The 19,523-nt window shown below is 50.4% G+C and overlaps 1 protein-coding gene across 1 annotated transcript in view; it reads right to left on the bottom strand.

Moving 5' to 3' along the window:
* Nucleotides 1-961: 961 nt before the first annotated feature.
* The window catches only part of GARNL3 (GTPase activating Rap/RanGAP domain like 3), a 199,076-nt gene continuing 180,514 nt past the window's right edge, over nucleotides 962-19,523 (bottom strand). The window contains exons 28-30 of the mRNA XM_065418845.1: nucleotides 3,274-3,483; nucleotides 2,820-2,931; nucleotides 962-1,118 (exon numbers count right to left, since the gene is read on the bottom strand). Of these exons, the coding sequence (XP_065274917.1) occupies nucleotides 962-1,118; nucleotides 2,820-2,931; nucleotides 3,274-3,483 (479 nt within the window). The remainder of the gene's footprint in view (nucleotides 1,119-2,819; nucleotides 2,932-3,273; nucleotides 3,484-19,523) is intronic.

The following is a 19,523-nucleotide window of genomic DNA, read 5'->3' as shown; positions in this document are numbered from 1 at the left end:
GTTTTCAAGAAGTCTGCAGATACATAACAGGGATAATATTCCAGTTGCTTTGTTAGCCTGACGCATCTCTTTCTTCCTTTATCTTTGATTTTCAATTTTTAGAGGAATAATTTGAAAGTTCATATTTTTCTACAAAATTCTCCGCATTCTGGAATTTTTACTCCAAATCATGTTTTCGGGTCCCTCTCAGAAAAAATATACATGGAAAGATGAGAGCTAAGAAAGCATATTTGTATCTTATTCATAGATTCCAAGGCCTGAAGGGACCACTGTGATCATCTAGTCTGACCTCCTGTATAACACAGGCCATTTAACTTACACAAAATAATTCCTAGAGCAGAACTTTTAGAAAAACATTCACTTTATTCTCTGTAATTTACTCTCACTGTTAGAAATTTATGCTTTATCTTACCTGATCTTCATAGAATATCCTTGGTTCTTCAGTAAACATTATAACAGAACGGTACCACTTCAGGGACAGATGATCCTGGCTGAAAAGAACTTTGTCACAAGTTTGTTTTTATCTTTTAAAAAAATTGGAATAAATTAATTTTCATTATAAAGATAATCTTTCTACATGACACACTGTGCTATGAAACAATTTGTAATATCAGCGGCTGCAAATAACACAGCTAAGTGTTACTCTCATTCACGTACTCCAAACATAAGAAGTTCAGAGAGAATAAAAATGAATCCTTTTATTTACTTAAAATTATCATCCTAAAACTACCATTGATATCTACCACCTTGCTACAATACAAACCACTGGTTCTTTAACTGAGAAAGGTAAACATAAAGATGGCAAAAAAGCTTCACCCAATTGGGTTCTGTAGAGAATATTCACCAGTATACTCTATTTCCAGCCATATGTTATCACTAAAAGCAGTGTTGTGACATTGCTATAAGGCCTTCAGAGTCATAAGAAAAGGAAAAGGAGAAAATAAGGGACTCAAGATTGTCTTCACTTCAAGTCAATGATGTCTTCATCAAATGAAGTAGTGAGATGAAATGGACTGCTAGATGGTGGGCTCTCCTCCCGGTTTGCTGCAGTATCAGGATCTGAACTAGTGGAAAGGTGACGCCCTTCAGAACTGCTTTCAAAAGAGCTTGAAATTATCCTGCAGGAAGGAAGGCAAAATCCCTGTGAAAACACTTAGATCAAAGCAGAACAGTTATCCCTGGGTGCAACCAGGTTAGTTTGAAGACAGATCTATGACCTCGGAATAGTTTGACCCCGCTCTTTTTAACTCTGATTTTTCAGAGTATTCTCTCATATTCCCACCAACCTGGACAACAGAAAATGCACACAAATATCAAGTTTATAGACAATCAAATATCCCTAGCAGTTATTGTTCATGGATGGCATCTCAAACAAATATTTTATATTGTCATTTCTAGTCAAAATATTTAAATCAATTTACTTTTATTCTCTGTAATTTAAAATTGTGTTAATGAAAAAAATCACCAGTCTGTCATGTCTGGGCCAAATCCTGCCTTTTCTCTTCTCAAGTGTAGATTCCATAGTGCACTGAGTATTGCAGGGAGCGGGAGGGCTGAGGGGGAGGCAGTTTACAGAAATTCTATATACGCAGCAAGTACTGTGGAAAAGAGGGAACAGGGCTTCTTCTCCACCTTGGTGAGGTTCCGCGCTTCTTTCTAGTGGTGGGTCAGGATAGCGTCTCCTCTCTCAGAATCCCCCCCGCTCAGTTTATGGTGGGTGGGGAAATTCTGTCTCCAAGCGGCCTTCCCATTTCTGGGCCTACTAGGCCCTCACTGCTTCACTGGGGCTTCTGGCCTCCTCGGTGGACATCCAGTGAGAGGAAAAGAGGGGGGGGGGGCTGGTCCCACCCTCTACTCCGGGCCCCAACCTAGGGACCCAACAAGTAGCAGCCTCACGCTGCCAGTTTCCAGGAAATCTGCTAGCTTCCCTGGGTTACTTCCCCACACCCCTTGGCTTATTGTCCCCACTTTGCTTGGGCAGGGTTCCTCCCGACTGTCCTGCCGGGGTAGGGAGAGCCCCTAGTCTCTGGTAATCCTTCTGGGCATGGCAGCACCACACCAAACGCACGGCTCAGTCTCTCCCCTCGGCAGGGTCCTTTTTTTCAGGTCTTTGGCCCTCGAAGGGTCCTTAGCTCCTGCTTAGGGTAGGGTTTCTCTCCAATCTCTATACCTGTGGGGTTCTCCCTGGTCCTTGTCAGCTTCCGCACCGCTCAGCTCGCCTTCACTCTCACAACACCTATCACCCCCCTGACTGGCAGTGGGGGAAGGCTTTTAACCCATTCTGGCAGGTTTTTAATTGACTCCAGGTGTCCTAATTAACCTGGAGTAACCCCTGCTCAGTTACCAGGGGAAGAGGGACCTGCTTATCCTGAGGCTAATACCTTCCTTCCTGCACTCTCCTGTAGCTGTCTGGCCTGACACTGTCACACCAGTGAATCCATAATCTGCAAATCTGTTTGCCAAAATCCTTCTGAGGGAGGCCCAAACATGGTAGTTACCTTATCAAGGCCCATTTAGTCTGGTTTTGTTCATAGGTCCATGATTTGGTTCCTAGGTATACAGCCAGATATAATTCAAAAAGGCTATACACACCTAGAAACCAAAGATGATATGAAAATATTGACAATCCTTAGCCAAAATTATTACTGGTCCCAGTTCTGACACTACCGGGGCAGTGTTATGGGCAATTTTTTTAAACGGTTTATAGTTTAAAATCATCATTAGTATTACAGTACAACCCAGCAGCCCCACTGAGGGTCAGGACCCAAGGATTTTACCCTGTAATTTAGTGTGATTCTTTTTTAAATCCTCCTCTTTACCTGTCACTGCTTGTTGACCTTATTGCTTCCTGCTTGTGGTCTGATGGTTTTCGAGGAACCTTCTTTTGCTTCTGTGCTACTTCTGATTTGGGAACTTTCTCATCCAAGAGGCCTCAATAAAGGAATAAAAGACTTAGTTTTCAGAAAAGAGATTAAACATTCATGGGGCTGTTATAGATACAATACCCTTCACTGGCTTCAGACATTGGCTACGTTATGACTGGGTTAGAGTACAGACCTATTGTGTGCATTAGCTAATAAGACACCAGATTACCAAAGTATTTTATGTTTTCTTTAAAGCATGTAGCCTTTTCACAAAGAGGCTGTTTTTTCGCCAGCTGACATTTTATTTTTGTAATATTTTCTGCTATATGTCACTCCAGAAATCTAAATGGGTGACAGAGACTCCAGGTAGTATAATTGGGAATTGATTGTATCAATAAAGAGTCTTTACCCAGCAGTTCTTTGCGTGTCCTGCTTGCAATTTCTTTAATTTCCATACGAGACAAAGATAATGAGTGACTGACAGGAGCTGAGGCAGTAACACTAGACATTGAGGTGATGATGGCCTTGGGGACTAATGGTGACTTCAGAGGTCGTTCAATGCTCCTCCCAGCCAGGTTACTCAGAGGAATTTTGTATAAGTTTTTATACTGAACTTCACCTAAAACACAGAAAAAACAACCAGAAAGAGATTTTCATATTTTCACAGTAATAATAATTTGACACATTATTTTTTATCACCTGAGTGGTGACAACATGTTCAGCTGGTCATAACAAAGACATGGCCATTTACCTGCAGCGCTTACCATCTAAATAAACAGACGATTGGACATAAAAGTACACTGGAACTAGACAGCGGATGCTGTTAGCAGAGTAGATTTTATAGTGGAGTGACGACAGCATTTTATTGATACAGAGCACAAGATGAGGGGAAAACAGGGATTGCTGTTCCCTTTGTTAAAATAGTTTATATGCAAGTTGAAGACAATGGGAATGCAAGCTCCTCTTTTCAATGTTACCATCAGAGTTCCACTATGAGCAACTGGGCAGTAACTTCACAGGGACATGTGTACCCCTTTGTAGCCCTGCTTTCTTTGGTAGCATTGCTTAAACTAATAATGTTACTGGTATTTTATAACTCTGAAACTGTGCTATAAGTTCTTCTTCGAGTGATGGTCCCTATGTGGATTCCAATCACGGATGGGCATGCGTGCCATGCGCCGGACCTGTTCATATTAGTGTCTGTTGATTCGCATGTGCATCCACCGCATGGCGCGTCCAAGGCTTTAAGAAGCTGTGCGGGTCGACGACACTCCAGTTCCCTCTTACAGCTGCCATAGTCAGAACCCTCATTTCTGTATCTTCATTGCTATTCTTTCAAAAATTACAGTCTCCGATGGTATATTGTATATAGTTAGTTATAGAGTAGTTGTCCGTCTTCATTTTCCCTTACCTCGTAGTTAGTTTAGTTAGGAATTAGCTGTAGGAATTCCCAGAACACCGAAGGTGCCTATACTGTCTGGGTGAAGCTCACGTAGCTACATGCTTCTCCATCTGCTGCTCCTTCCCGCCTAGAACTCAGGAAGCTTGTGAGCTTCATCTCCGCAAATTCCTAATGGAGGGGGCTATGCACCCACGCCCTCCATAGGAACCGGCACCAACGGACCGCCATTCCGCCTGGCGGTCAGCTCCGCTCCAGGCCCATTCTACCCAGCACCAGTGGCACCACCACATCTTTCCAAGCACCAGGCTCATAAGAAGCACTCGCATGGACACAAGGGCAGATCCCCGATGGGGACTGCTCCGAAGGACAGCGTTTCCTCCCTGAGCTGTGCCAGGTCAGGTGAAAAGTTGCGTGCAGAAGAGGAGGCCCTCCAGTTAAGAAGTCCCGCTTGGAGCATAAGTCTTGGCACCCTGTTCCTGCGATGACAACTTTGACCAGGCGGCACTTCAGCCTTCACCACCGTCACCGTCCACTCTGCCAGGACCGTTGGGGGGTCTCCCACCCGGCCCTGCGCACACTAGGATGCCTGTCCCCATTAACACCCACGGCTGAGCTGCTGCTGCTGTTTGTGGGCTCTCCAACGCACTGCTCCGATGGCTCTGCCTCTGCTGGAACCATCTTTGGGCTTGGACTGGTCCTCCGAGGTGGACTGCCTTTCTCTCCTGTCCGCTCATACAGCCCGGATACTAGAGGACCACCCTATCCTTCACCTTATGGGCACTTTGCGGATCCGTGGTTCACCTATCCAAGGGAACCATCGGTTCCAAGCGACCCATACGCCTGGCCCTATTGGGCAGCTTGGGACCCATACCAATGGTGGATGCATCACCAACGTTCTCTGTCGACTACTGCAACCTATGACCCTCCTGCGGATGCCTCCATTCCACTGGACCTGCCCGCACCAATGGCGCCTCTGGAACCGCTGGCACCATCGGTCAACACCAGTGCCTCCTCCACCCTGGATGATACTCTCATACCCTCCCCAGCCGCTCTCCGACAGATGACCATGTCTAATATCAAGCCTTCTTGCGATGCATGGCCAATGATCACAATCTGCCCATAGAGGACATCCAGGACCCTCAGGATCAATTCCTGGATATCCTTCAGCCTCCAGGCTCCACTCACAATGCCCTGCCCATCCCTAATGTCATTCTCCAGCTGGCATCATGTACACCTACCCTGAAGACAGTGGAACGTTGCTACTTTGTGCCAATCAAGGGTATGGACTTCCTTTTCCAACACCCACTCCGTAACTCCTTGGTAGTCCAAGTGGCCATGGAGCACGCCCAACACCACCACCTCCGCTCTACCCCACTGGATCGTGCAGCCAAAAAACTTGACCTTATTGGGTATAAGGTCTATTCCTCAGCAGGACGACAATTCTGCATTACCAGTTACGAAGCCATACTGGCCAAGTCTGATTCCCACTCACACGCAACACTGGCCCAATTAATTGAATTCCTCCTCCCGGATAAGCAGCTGGAATTCCAATCTCTAGTTGATGAGGGCACAGTGGATGCCGCCAACACCGTTTCCCAGTCACTGGCCCCCGGGGATGGTACTTCATGGTGACTCATGGCTTCAGTCAAGCGGTTGTCAGATGGAAGTCCAAACAACTTTGCAGGATCTTCCCTTCGACAACAACAAACTATTCAGTGATAAAACAGATGAATCCCTTCACTCCCTCAAGGGCTCTAGAGCCACCTGCCACTCCCTAGGCCTCTACACCCCAGACTCCACACATTGTCAAAACTTGTCTTCCTCCTGCCCTCACCAAACCACCTACCAGGCTTACCAGCCTTACCCCCAGCACCAACCCAAACACCCTCGTCGCCGACCTTGCTCCCAGCGTCTGCAACAATCTTCAGCTTCTATCTCAGCTGCCTCCATGTTTGCCCATCGCACCCCTGGTCAAAACTTTTGACTCCTGTACAGAGAACTGCAAACTTTCCTCCAACCCACCGACTACGCCTCATGTCATCTTTGGCAGCCGCCTTACCCTTTTTGCCCACTCCTGGGCCTCAATTACCACCAATCGGGGTGTTGGATATTGTCCGCCGGGGCTACCTCAGAGTTTCTTCCTTTCCTCACCGCCACTCTTCCAGTGGTTGCACTTTGGACCCCTCCCAATACCACTTCTTCCACCAGGAAGCAAATGCCCTTCTGCAAAGAGTGCTATAGAGCCAGTCTCGCACCGCTATCGCGGCCATTGTTTTTAGTCCCCCTATTGCCTCATACTGAAGAAAGGGGTAGCATTTGCCCTATCCTGGACCTCCGATTGCTCAACTAATTTATCCACAAGTTCTGCTTCCAGATGGTTACACTCCCCCTGATACTTCTGTGTCTCCTCAAAGGAGCCTGGTTCGCGGATCTTGATATAAAGGATGCGTATTTTCATATCGACATTCATTCCACCCACTGCACATTTCTTCGCTTCGTCGTAGGTGATTCTCATTACCAATTAAAGGTCCTCCCCCCTTTGACATTGCTACGGCACCCAAGGTATTTACCCAGGTCTTCGCCGTCATTGCAGCCTACATGCGCCGTCTGGGTCATTCCCTTTTTCTGTACCTCGATGACTGGCTCTTTGTTGCACCCTCTCACACTCCACGCTCTCTGGATATTGCTGACTGATCTTGGAGTCTTCATCAATGAGGAAAAGTTGGTCCTTATCCCCACTTGCAGCCTCATCTTCATAGGAGCCATCTCGACTCTGTAGTGGCCAGCACATTCCTGCTATCAGAGCGCTTTGCCACACTCACCTCTCTCACCGCTTGCATTCGCCGCCAACCGTGCACTTATGTCAGGCAATGCCTCTCGCTCCTAGGTCACATGGCGGCTTGCACTGTGGTGACACCCTTCATAAGCCTCCATATGCGCAGTCTCCAACACTGCCTCCACTCAACATACAATCCTTAAAAGGTTCCTCTCACCAAGAGGGTCCTTCTTCCTCCTGTCCTCGTCTCCCCCACGTGATGGTGCACCTCTTCCTCCATGCTGATGGGTGTCCCCTTCATGCCTCCAGTGCCACTCACTGCCCTGACTACAGATGCTTCCGTAGTAGGTTGGGGTGCTCATGTCAAAGGACACGTGGCTCAAGGCCTATGGCCACACAGGGAAGCCAGAATGCACATCATTGTCTTCACACTTTACCGTGTTGTTCACCTAGCCTGCCAAGCCCTTCTGCCATTTCTCTGCGCCCATCATGTCCAACTACTCTCCGACAACATGGCGATGGTCTTGTATGTCAACAAGCAAGGGGGGGCCCGTTCTCCCTCCCACTGTGCGGAAGCCATTCTTCTGTGGTATTGGTGCCTCAAACACAGCGTCACTCTCCAAGCAGTACACCTCCCCAGTACCAGCAACTCCCTTGCAGACACCCTCAGCTGCTCTTTCCACGCCAACCATGAGTGGGAACTCCACGATCCCATGCTCCACTCAGTCTCTCGCCAATGGAACACACCCTACTGGGACCTCTTTGCTACAGCAGACAACGACAAGCTACCCCTCTTCTGCTCCAAAGGGGTTCTTGGCCCAGACTCTCAGGGTGATGCCCCTCTCCTTCCATGGACCAACGAGCTCTGTTATGCCTCACTGCCCATCCCCCTACTGCTCCAAGTCCTGCACAAAATACATCTGGATCTGGTGAAGGTCCTCCTTGTGGCCCCTGCTTGGGCCCAGCAGTATTGATTTACAGACCTTCTTCTCCTCTTCGCCTGCCCCCCAATCCGCCTTCCCAACCTCCCCAATCTGCTAACCCAAGCCCATGGCCCCATGCAACAGCCTAATCCAGGTCCGCTTCACCTAACAGCCAGGTATTTGGATGGGGCTTGAATGTAGACATGGCATACTCCGCTCCCATCTGCAACATCCTCACTCATGATCAATGACCATCCACTAGAATGTCCTATGAGGCGAAATGGCGTCGCTTCACCATCTGGTCCCGTGACCACAGCTATTCCTAGAATGACATTTCCATCCCTGTCATTTTGGACTACCTCCTCCACCTCCAACAATCTGGACTCGCCCATTCCTCAGTTTGTGTCCACCTGGCAGCACTTAGTGCCTTTATCCCTCAGATAGATGGTTTCTCCATCTTTACCCATCTGACTACCATCTGCTTCCTCTGCAGCCTCCTTAATGTCTTTCCACCCATCCATAAGCCAACTCCACCCCCGTACCTTAATTTAGTTCTGTCTACCCTCAGTAAACCACCCTTAGAACCCTTTGCTACGTGTTCCCTTGCACATCTTTCCATTAAGGTCATCTTCCCATGGCCATTATCTCTGCATGTCGCATGAGCAAACGCTATGATGGTGGTTCCCCTTTTACTATCTTCCATAAGGACAAAGTCTCCCTCCACCTCCGCCCCCCCCAAATTCCTTACCAAAGTGGCAGCCCCATTCCACCTCAACCAATGTGTGCATCTCCTCACATTTTAGTCTAAACCACATGCCTCCCCGGCACATCAGCACGATGTGCTCCACTCCTTGGATGTTCATAGACTGCTTGCATTCTACCTCCACCATACCTGTTCCTTTCGTGCCTCCCCACACCTCGTTGTGGCTATTGCACCCTCTCCTCTCCATGTATCTCCCGCTGGATCTGCTGCTGTATTTCTGACTGCTACACTCTTTCCGATGTTCCCCCGCCATCTGGGGTCATGGCTCATTCCACGCAAGCTCAAGCCACTACGTCGGCCCTCCTCGCAGACGTTCCGTGGCAGGACATCTGTTATGCGGCCACCTGGTCCTCCGTCCACACTTTTGCCATGCATTATGCTATTGTCCCGGCTGCATTGACAGACATTGCCATTGGGCAAGCAGTTTTGCACACTAACTACTGTCGAGCCCTCGCACCTGCCTCCACGCTGATTACTGCTTGCTACTCTTCCACGACTGGAATCCACATAGGGACCATCACTCAAAGAAGAAGAGAAAGTTGCTTACTGTAACTGAAGGTTCTTCGAGATGTATGCTCCCTATCTGGATTCTATATCCACCCTTCAACCCCTCCACTTCCCTCACTACTGCAGCGTTAGAGGGAACTGGAGCAGCGTTGACCCACATGGCTTTTTAACACCTCGGACGCGACATGAGGTCGACACACAATGCACATGCAGGTCAACGGACAGTACTATGAACAGTACCGGCTCCGGCGCATGGCACACATGCACACTTGCGATTGGAATCCAGACAGGGACCACACATCTTGAAGAACCATAGGCAGCGAGTTATATGGGCCCGTGGTGCCCATTCTCCATCAATATTCATGAAGGTGGGTCCAGCTCCACCAATGTTTGGGCCCCAGGCCCCGAGCTTTGGGGGACCCTGTGCCATGGGACGGCAACGTGGGGCGCTCTCACCTCGGGGGCAGCTCCCCTGCCTCCCCTCAAGCAGCTCCCCCCGTCCCCGGAGTCGCTGCATGCTGCGGAGAGGCCCCAGCGCTGATCCGGCTTGCAGCCCATTGGCCGGGAGCTGCAGGGACCGACGCCACAGCTGCCTGGCCATGCCTCCACAGCAGGGACGGGGAGGGAGCTGCAGGCAGAAAGAGCCCCAGGAGTCTGTCACTGTCAGAGCACACAGACACAGCCGGGGGGTTGTGGGGACAGACAGATGGAGCCGTGGGCGGGGGGAAAGGAGCAGCGATGGACACCCCGGGGCTGGCATAAAATACACAGTACAGAGGGAGCTTCCTGAGGGGGCTATAGCAACAGCCCCCCGCAGAGCAGACCCGGGGTGTGGCTGGCTCTGTCCATCACTCCCCCCCCGCCCCACAGAGACCCATACAACCCTCAACCCCCCTGAGAGATCCCCAACGGTCCCTGTGCCTGTCACCCCTCTCCAGAGAGCCCCCCCTTTGTGCCAGACAACTCCCCTCCCCCACTGCCTCCCCTGCTCCAGAGCTCCCTACAATCTCCCCCGAGCCCACCAGGGATAAGGGGTGGTTTGGTGGGGGTGAACTGAACTGCAACGTGTAGCCCTTGGAAATGGTGTTGAGGACCCAGCAGTCCAAGGTTATTTGTGACCATTCCCCATGGAAGGCAGATAAATGGTTGCCGAACACAAACTTTATTGGTAAGGAGGTTTCCATGGCAACTGCCTTGGTGCCCCCCTGCAAATAGTCAAAACCGCCTCTTTCCCTGCCTCTTGCCCTTAGAGGGCCCAGGCAGTGGGGCAGAGCGGGACTGTCGTTGAGGCCGGCGCTTTTGGTCTCTCAGCCTCTTGTAAGGGGGCTCATATCTGCTCTGTGCAGTCTGAGCTGACGTCTGCGGTTTGGCCTTGTCCTTAGATGGAGGGACGTAGAGGCCCACGGTCTGCAGGGTGGTACGAGAGTCTTTCATCCCATGCAGCCTGGCGTCTGTCTGTTCGGCGAATAGGGCCTTCCCATTGAACGGCAGGTCCTGCATGAGGGACTGGGCCTCCGCCGAAAGCCCAGACAGGAGGAGCCACGACGCCCTGCGCATGGAGATCGCGGAGGACATCGAGCGAGCCACCGTATCTGCCGCCGCCTGCAGGGCTGCTTTGGCTGCTGTCGCCCCCCTCGTCCACCAATGCCTTAAAGTCCTTCCTATCCCGCTCTGGGAGGAGTGGCTCGAACTTTGGCAGGGACTCCCATAAATTAAAATCATATCGGCTCAGTAAGGCCTGATGGTTGGCCACCCTGAGCTAGAAACTCGAAGAGGAGTAAAGTTTCCTACCAAAAGAGTCTAGTTCCCTGGCGTCTTTATTCTTGGTGGTGGGCGCGGGGTGGCCCTGCCACTCCTGGTGTTCACCGATTCCGCCACCAGAGTTAGGTGCCGGGTGAGAGTATAGGTATTCGTGGTTCTTGGCCGGCACAAAATACTTCCTCTCAGCCTTCTTGGAAATCGGGGCCAGAGAGGCAGGAGTTAACCACAGGGCGTTGGAGATGTTGGCTACTCCTTGGTGAAGGGGTAAAGCCACACGGCCCAGCACCGAGGGGGACAGTATATTGAAGAGGGAATCGGACGGGACCTCCATCTCCTTGGCCTGCAACTGGAGGCTCAACGCCACCCACTTTACAGGTCTTGATGCGCCCTGAAGTCTTCCTGTGGAGCAGAGGGTGGCGGTGCCGTGATGGTATCATCCGGTGCGGGAGAGGAGGCTGGCACGGGGCTGTGGGCCGCAACTGGTGCCGGGGGATCAACCCCCAGGTCGGAGTCCGGGCGTGGAGCCAACAACTCATGATCTGTCGATTTGTCCCTTGGCCTAGACAGTGAGGCCGATGGGGCCTCGGACGCCCCAGCCACCAAGCGGGTTTCCACCTGGGTGGGCATTGGCGGCCATGGTGCCCATTGACACAATTGTCCCTGCCATGGGGCCCCTTACCACTGTCCATGCTGTGGGCCAGGTGGCACTATCTGGTCCGGCTGATCGGTACGGCCCAGAGAGGGGCGGCTGGGTGCCAAGGCCGAGATCACCACCGACCGAACGGTACCATAGGAGTGGTGGGAGCGACGGTGCCTACGGTGCCGTCTTCCACGGGACCGGGACCTCAGACCGGTACCCCCCGGAAGTACTGCTCTGAGATTCGCTTCGGCGCCTGGCGCTGCAGTGCCATGGTGCTGATGATGCATGTCGGGAGCCCTGTGTGTGATGTCTGACAGAGCAGGAGCTCGAGCGGGAGCGTCGACGTCGGTCGCGCCGAGACCGGCTATGATAGCTGCGTTGTGAAGAGTAGCGCCTTCAACGCCTATCTCGGTGCCTGCGCCCGCTGCTGCGTGGCGTGGAGGGGCCCCGAGACTCCTGCCCGGATGGCACCGAACCGGGTAACCTAGCTGGCGTCGAGGGTGGTGGACGCGAGCTGCGAGTGGACATGTTGCTGCGTGCTGAACAAGGTGGAGAGCAGTCTTTGGAGTGAGAGCTGTGCCGTACTGGGTAGGCCTGTCGAGCACCCAGCGGCGGTTTGCCTCGGGACCGGGGGCCTGCCACCGGCGGTGCCCCGGGCACCAGCAACCTCAAAATGTCTCAAGCGGCCTGTAGAGCCTCCGGCATCAATGGGATCCGGACCGCAGGAGAGGCGCGTGTAGACACTGCCGGGCTACTCCGCTCAGCACGAGTCGGAGGTTTCGAGCCCGGGGGGGGGACCAAGGGCTGCCCAACGCGGGACCAGCCTCTTCCCCTCCCTTCTCTCGGCACTGCTGCGAAGTCAAGCTCTTCCTTTGCTTCTTGGAAGGGGAGTGGTGCCAACTGGGGGAGGAGGCTCCGCTCGGCGTACTGGAGTTGGAGCCAGCGCCGATTCCATGAGGAGAGCGCGAAGTCTGATGTCCCTCTCCTTCTTAGTTCGTGGCTTAAAAGACCTGCAGATCTTGCAGCGTTCACTCATGTGAGTTTCGCCCAAGCAGCAGAGACACTCGGCATACGGATCACTCCTTGGCATGAAACGGCGACAGGAGTCGCACGACTTGAAGCCTGGGGCTCGGGGCATGCCCCGGGCCCACTCTAACAACTGAAAAACTACTTTCTACGAGCTACTAATAACTAGCTAAAGGTACCACTAAGATCAACTGGAAAGGCTGCAGCAGAGCTGGAGCAAGAAGTTCCGACGCACCTTCACTGGCGGCAAGAAGGAACTGAGGGTGGGGAGAGCGCGCGGTTCCCCTTATAGCGTGACATAGAGGCACCACTCCAGGGGTCGTGGGGGGTGCTCCCCCCCATGGGTACTGCTAAGGGAAAAACTTCCGGCACCAGTGCACGTGGCGCACACGCACACCTACTGTGGAATACACATGAGCAAGCACTCGAAGAAGAACAGGTTGTTTTTTTAACCAATGTTTTCTTCCTGGATTGTCGGTTTTGGGGCATCTAGTAATGTGTTTTAAAACAATTCCTAATTATCATACACATTTTTCTGATTAAATTCTTCCTCATAGCTGATTTGGCTAATTGTTTTCAGCCTTGCAAAACTGGGCCTTTTTAAAAGCATCAGATATATATCTGTCTGGTCTAAACTTTATTCTGTTTGTACATTATAAATGTGATCAAGTCAAGATCACTTGTAGCTAAGTTACCATTAATTTTTAGTTCTGTGACCAGGTCCTCTTTATCTGTCAAAACGAGGTCTAATATAGAATTTCCCTGTGTTGGCTGCAACTATTTTTGAATTAGGAAACTGTCATCCACAATGTTTAGAAATTCTAAGGATGTTTTAGTATCAACAGCATGAGACCCCTAGCATAGGTCACAAAATGAAGTCTCCCATGATCACAGCTTTCCCCCCCTACACATTATAGATAGATGTGTAAAGAGTCAGTCATCCTGTTCCCGAGTGTGATATGGGGGGGTCTGTAGCAGACATCAACTAGTACCCCATCTTGTGCTTTATCTGTTAGGACAGCAGTTCTCAACCAGGGATACAGGGCCCCCTGAGGGGCCGTGAGCAGGTTTTAGGGGGTCTGCCAAAACAGGGCCAGCATTAGACTCACCAGGACACAGGGCAGAAAGCCGAATTCTGAGCCATGCTGCTCACGGCTGAAGCTGAAGCCCAAGCCTCTCCTCCCCAGGCTAAAGCCAAAGCCTGAGCAACTTAGCTTTGTGGGGCCCCCTGTGGCGTGCACGAGGCCCTGGGCAATTGCTTTCCTTGCTACCCCCTAATGCTGGCCCTGGCTTTTAATCTACTGAAAAACACTTGTGGCATGGGTGGGCCGTGGAATTTTTATAGCATGTTGGGGGAGCCTCAGAAGGACAAAGGTTAAGAACCTCTGTGTTAGGATACTGAGACATAACCAAGATAATTTTCTTCTGAGTTATCAGTGACTTGGAAACAGTTAATGTTTGACAGAGTTTTACTCCCTCTCCCCTTTTGCCCACTCAGTCCTTCATAAATGGGTTATAACCACTGATTTTAACATTCCAGATGTCTGAATCATCCCACCAAGTTTCAGTAATACAACTACAGTACATCAAATTTATGCTGATAAATGAGCAATTCCAATTCCTCTTGTTTGTTCCCAGGCTCCTCACATTAGTATATAGGCAATTCAATAATTTCTTCTTTTCATATCCTTTGGCTCCTTGATTAATTTTGTTTTCAACATCTCGATTGTGTGCTGAGTGCTCATATCTTCCCTCATTTTACACTCCCGTAGTCTGACCAACTGTATATCACAGGCCATTACACTTCATCCAGTTACACCTGTAATGAGCCCAATAACTTGTGTTTAAATAAAGCACATCTTCCAGAAAGGCATCCAGTCTTGATTTGAAGACATGAAGATGGAGAATCCACCACTTCTCTTGGTAGTTTGTTCTAATGGTTAATTGCTCTCATAATTAAAAATGTGTGCCTTGTTTCTAATATGAATTTGTATGGCTTCAGTTTCTAGTCATTGGGTTCTTGTTATGCGAAAGAATGTAGGCAATACTTACAGGACAGGTGACACTATCCTGAGAAGCAGTGACTCTGAAAAAGATTTGGGGGTCCTGGTGGATAATCATCTGAGCATAAGCTCCCAATGTGGCACAGGACCCAAAAGAGCTAATGCAATCCTGGTATGCATAAACAGGGGAACCCCAGTAGGAACAGAGAAGTTATTTTACCTCAGCATTTGGCACTGGTGCAACCACTGCTGGAATATCGTGTCCAGTTCCGGTTCCCACAATTCAAGAAGGATGTTGATAAATTGGAGAGAGGGTTCAGAGAAGAGCCATGAGAATGATTAAAGGATTAGAAAACATTCCTTATGACTCAAGGAATAGATTCCCTCAATCTATTTAGCTTAACAAAGAGAAGGTTAAGGGATGACTTGATTACAACCTTTAAATAACCACATGGGTAACAAATTATAGAATTGTAGCACCTGAAGGGACCTTGAGAGGCTATCTAGTCCAGTTCCCTGTACTCGTGGCAGGACTAAGTATTATCTAGACCAGTGGTTCTCAACCTGCGGCCCAATCAGCACAGAGCTGCAACCCATGTGACATCCTTAGGGCCATACTGGTAGTATTGGATGCGGCCCACAATGGCAAAAAGGTTGAGAACCACTAATCTAGACCATCCCTGACAAGTGTTTGTCCACAACCTGCTCTTAAAAATCCCCAATGATGGAGATTCCACAACCTCCCTAGGCAATTTATTCCAGTGCTTATCCACTCTGACAGGAAGTTTTTTCTAATGTCCAACCTAAACCGCCCTTGCTGCAATTTAAGCCCATTGCTTCTTGTCCTACCCTCAGAGGTTAAGAGTTTTTAAGCACTGGAATAAATTGCCTAGGGAGATTGTGGAATCTCCATCATTGGGGATTTTTAAAAGCAGGTTGGACAAACACCTGTCAGGGATGGTCTAGATAATACTTAGTCCTGCCTTGACTGCAGGGAACTGAACTAGATCACCTCTCGAGGTCCCTTCCAGTTCTATGATTCCATTTTGGTTCACCATGCCACCACACTCTCCAGAATCAAATCCCTCCTTAGGAGACACTTCTTTTGTGAGGCCTACAATAATTAATGCTGCATATTTGTCAAGGGTATGACTCCTACTACAAAAACTGGGAGGTACAATTTATTTTTTACTAATTTATTTTTTACAGCACCTACTGGCCTCAACCAAGATTAGGGCCCCATGATACTGGAAGCTGTACACACACACATAGCAAGACACCATCCTTGCCCCAAAGAGCCAACCGTGTGAATAGGCAAGACAGAGTAGTATCATTATACCATTCTACAGATGGGGAACTGCTGCACACAGAGATGAGATGACTTACTGTAGGTCACACAGGGAGTCTGTGGTCAAGGCAGTAACTGAACCCAGCTTTCTTGAGTCCTAGGCCAATGCTTTAACCCACAAGGCCATGACCTTGCTTTCTGAAAAACGTTATGGTCTTGTCATGCTGCCCAGCCCACTCCTGAGCAAGACTACCTCATTGATCTTACAATGTTGGCTTTATAATATCTACAGTGCAGTGGAGTGTGGATTTCAAATAATCTAAAGTATGGCTTTTAAATATTTTTTTCTGGGAAACTAAAGGATATTTGACTTTTTTCATAATTTTCTAGGACAGCTTTTACTATTCAATAAGTATTAGGTGCCTTTTTAAACAAAGGACAGTTATCTTTTCCATAACTGGCATTTTTCGAGATATGTCGCTCATGTCCATTCCATGTTAAATGTGTGTGCTCACCACATGCACCGGTGCCAGAAGTTTTTCCCTCAGTGGTATCCGCAGGGGACCGGCTCTGGCGCCCCCTGGAGCGGCACACATATGCTGCAGTATAAGGGGCACCGCCGGCTCCTCCCACCCTCTATTCCCTCTTGCCAACAGTGGGGAAGGAGGGCGGGTCATGGAATGGACATGAGCAACACATCTCGAAGAACACCAGTTACGGAAAAGGTAACTGTCTTTTCTTCTTCAAGTACTTGCTCATGTCCATTCCATGTTGACTCCCAAGAAGTACCAACAGAGGTGAGTAGGAGTTCATGGATGTGTAGCCTGTAACAGCTCTGCCTAATCAAGCGTCGTCCCTTGCCTGCTGGCTGATGGTTTAGTGTGCCATGAACGTGTGAACTGAAGACCACGTTGCGCTCTCGTCGAGTGGGCCTTCACTAACGGCGGCGGCTGAACCTGCGCCAACTCATAACAGGTCTGGATGTAGGAAGTGATCCAATTGGAAATCCTCTGAGAGGACACTGGCAGGCCCTTCATCCTGTCCACTGAAGCAATGAAGAGCTGTGTCAACCTGCAAAAGGGCTTGATATGCTCCAGGTAAAACGCTAAGGCAAGTTGGACGTCCAGCCGCCTCTCCTCATTCGTCTTGTGCGGCTTAGGACAGAACACCGGGAAGAAGATTTCCTTTTTGATATGGAAGGAAGACACCACCTTCGGCAGGAAGGCCAGCTGGGGTCACAGCTGTACCTTGTCTTTATAGAAAACCGTATATGGCAGTTCCATCTAGCCGATGTCATTGCCACAAGGAAGGCAACTTTCCACGATAGGTGAGAAAGGGAACAAGAGCCCAAGGGCTCAAAGGGCAGACCCGTGAGTCTGAAGAGAACCAGATTGAGATCCCACTGTGGGACAGGATCTCTAACAGCAGGGAGGAGCCTTTTGAGGCCTTTCAGGAACCTGACAGACATCTCATGCAAGAACATCGATCTACCCTGGATCGGTGGATGAAAAGCTGAGATGGCACCTAGATGAACCTTGATAGACAAGAGGGCCAGGCCCTGATTTTTCAGGAGGAGCAGGTATTCCAAGATTGACTGCAGCGAAGAGTGCGTTGGGGAGATGCTACATTCAGATGCTCAGTGGGAGAACCTCGTCCACTTAGCCAGGTAAGTCGCCCTAGTGGAGGGTTTTCTACTTCCCAGAAGGACTGCTGCACCTCCCTGGAGCAGGCTTGCTCCTCTGGGTTCAACCATGTAGCATCCACACCATGAGGTGGAGGGAGGCAAGGTTGGGGTGCAGGAGGCCACCGTGGTCTTGCGAGAGAAGGTCTGGTCGGTCGGGCAGGGGCTACTGGGGGCTACTACCAGATCCAATAGCGTGCCAAACCAATGCTGGCACGGCCACACCGGACCGATCACAATGACTCGAGCCTTATCCCTCTGCTGACGAGCGGGATGGGTGGGAACGCATACATCAGGTCTCCCAACCAGGACAGGAGAAAGGCATCTGAAAGAGCGCCTTTGCCAAGGCCCTGCAGGGAGCAAAACTGATATTTCCTGTTCTGCTTGGTGGAGAACAGGTCTACTCGGGGAGTTCCCCACCTCTGCAAGAGCATCTGGAACACTCCTGAGTGGAGCGACCACTCGTGGTGAGAAAAGAAGGACCTGCTGAGGCAATCTTCCAGCGTGTTCCTGACGCCAGGAAGGTGATACGCCTCCAGATGGATCGCATGCTGGATGCAGAAATCTCATAGGTGGAGTGCCTCTTGACAAAGGGCAGACAAGCGCGCTCCCCCTTGCCGGTTGATGTAAAACATCAAGACCGGGTTGTCCATCAGCACTCGAACCACTTAGCTGGATAACTACAGAAGGAACAAGCCACAGGCCAGGCGAACTGACCTGAGCTCTTTGACATTTATATGCAACGTCATCTCCTCTGTGGACCACGTACCTTGTGCTCTCCAGACGAGGTCCAAGGCATTCGATATCAGCGACACCGAAGGTCGCAGGCTGTTGAACGGGACTCCATCGAAGACTGTTCCGGGGTCGGTCCATCACTGCAGCTCGGTGAGTACCTCTGATGGGATGGTGATGACCTTGTCCATGTGATCCCTGGACAGGCCATAGTCCGTAGCCAGCCACTGCTGTAAGGGTCACATTTGGAGCCTCGCATGGCGGATGATGTACGTGCACACCACCATATGGCCCAGCAGCTGTAGGCAGACCCTGGCTGTCATGAGAGGAAACACAGAGGCTCTGGCAATGAGGTCCCTCATCGTCTGGAACCTGTCATGCAGCAGAAATGCCTTCGCTCTGGTGGAGTTGAGGACTGTCCCAATAAACTCTATCTTTTGTACAAGGACTAATGTTGATTTTTCCTCGTTTATCAACAGGCCTAGTCTCCTGCACGTGGTCAACAGCATCGCGACGGCACCCTGGACCTGGGCTCTGGAATGATCCTTGACCAGCCAGTCGTCCAGATACGGGTAGCTCAGGATACCTGAACGTCTGAGGTGAGCCGCCACCACCAACATGCATTTTGTAAACACCCTTGGTACCGTAGCCAGGCCGAAGGGGAGCACTGTGAACTGGTAGTGTGCGGATCCCACCGTGAAGCAGAGGAAGCGTCTGTGTCCTTGAAAGATCGCTATACCAAAGTACGCGTCCTTCAAGTCAAGGGCAGCATACCAGTCTCCCGGATCCGGGGAGGGGATGATGGAGGCCAGGGAAACCATGCGTAACCTCAACTTCTTGAGATACTTGTTGAGGCTTCACAGGTCCAGGATGGGCCTTAGGCCCCCTTTAGCCTTCAAGATCAGAAAGGTAACCGGAGTAGAACTCCTTGCCCCAAAGGTCTAGGGGGACTTCTTCCAAGGCCCCCGCCTGCAGTAGGCCTTGCACCTCCTGATGCAGTAGACTCTCGTGAGAGGGGTCCCTGAAGAGGGACGGGGAGGGAGGATGGGAAGGGGGACAGAAACAAACTGGAGGGTATAGCCCTGCGCCACAGTATTGAGGACCCAACAATCCGACGTTATAGACATCCAGGCTGGAAGGAAAAATGAAAGTCAGTT

The sequence above is a fragment of the Emys orbicularis genome, chromosome 18 (assembly GCF_028017835.1).
Source record: "Emys orbicularis isolate rEmyOrb1 chromosome 18, rEmyOrb1.hap1, whole genome shotgun sequence".
NCBI classification, from domain to species: Eukaryota; Metazoa; Chordata; order Testudines; family Emydidae; genus Emys; species Emys orbicularis.
Note: the sequence above shows the minus strand (reverse complement) of the source record. Positions and strands in the feature narration are given on the sequence as shown.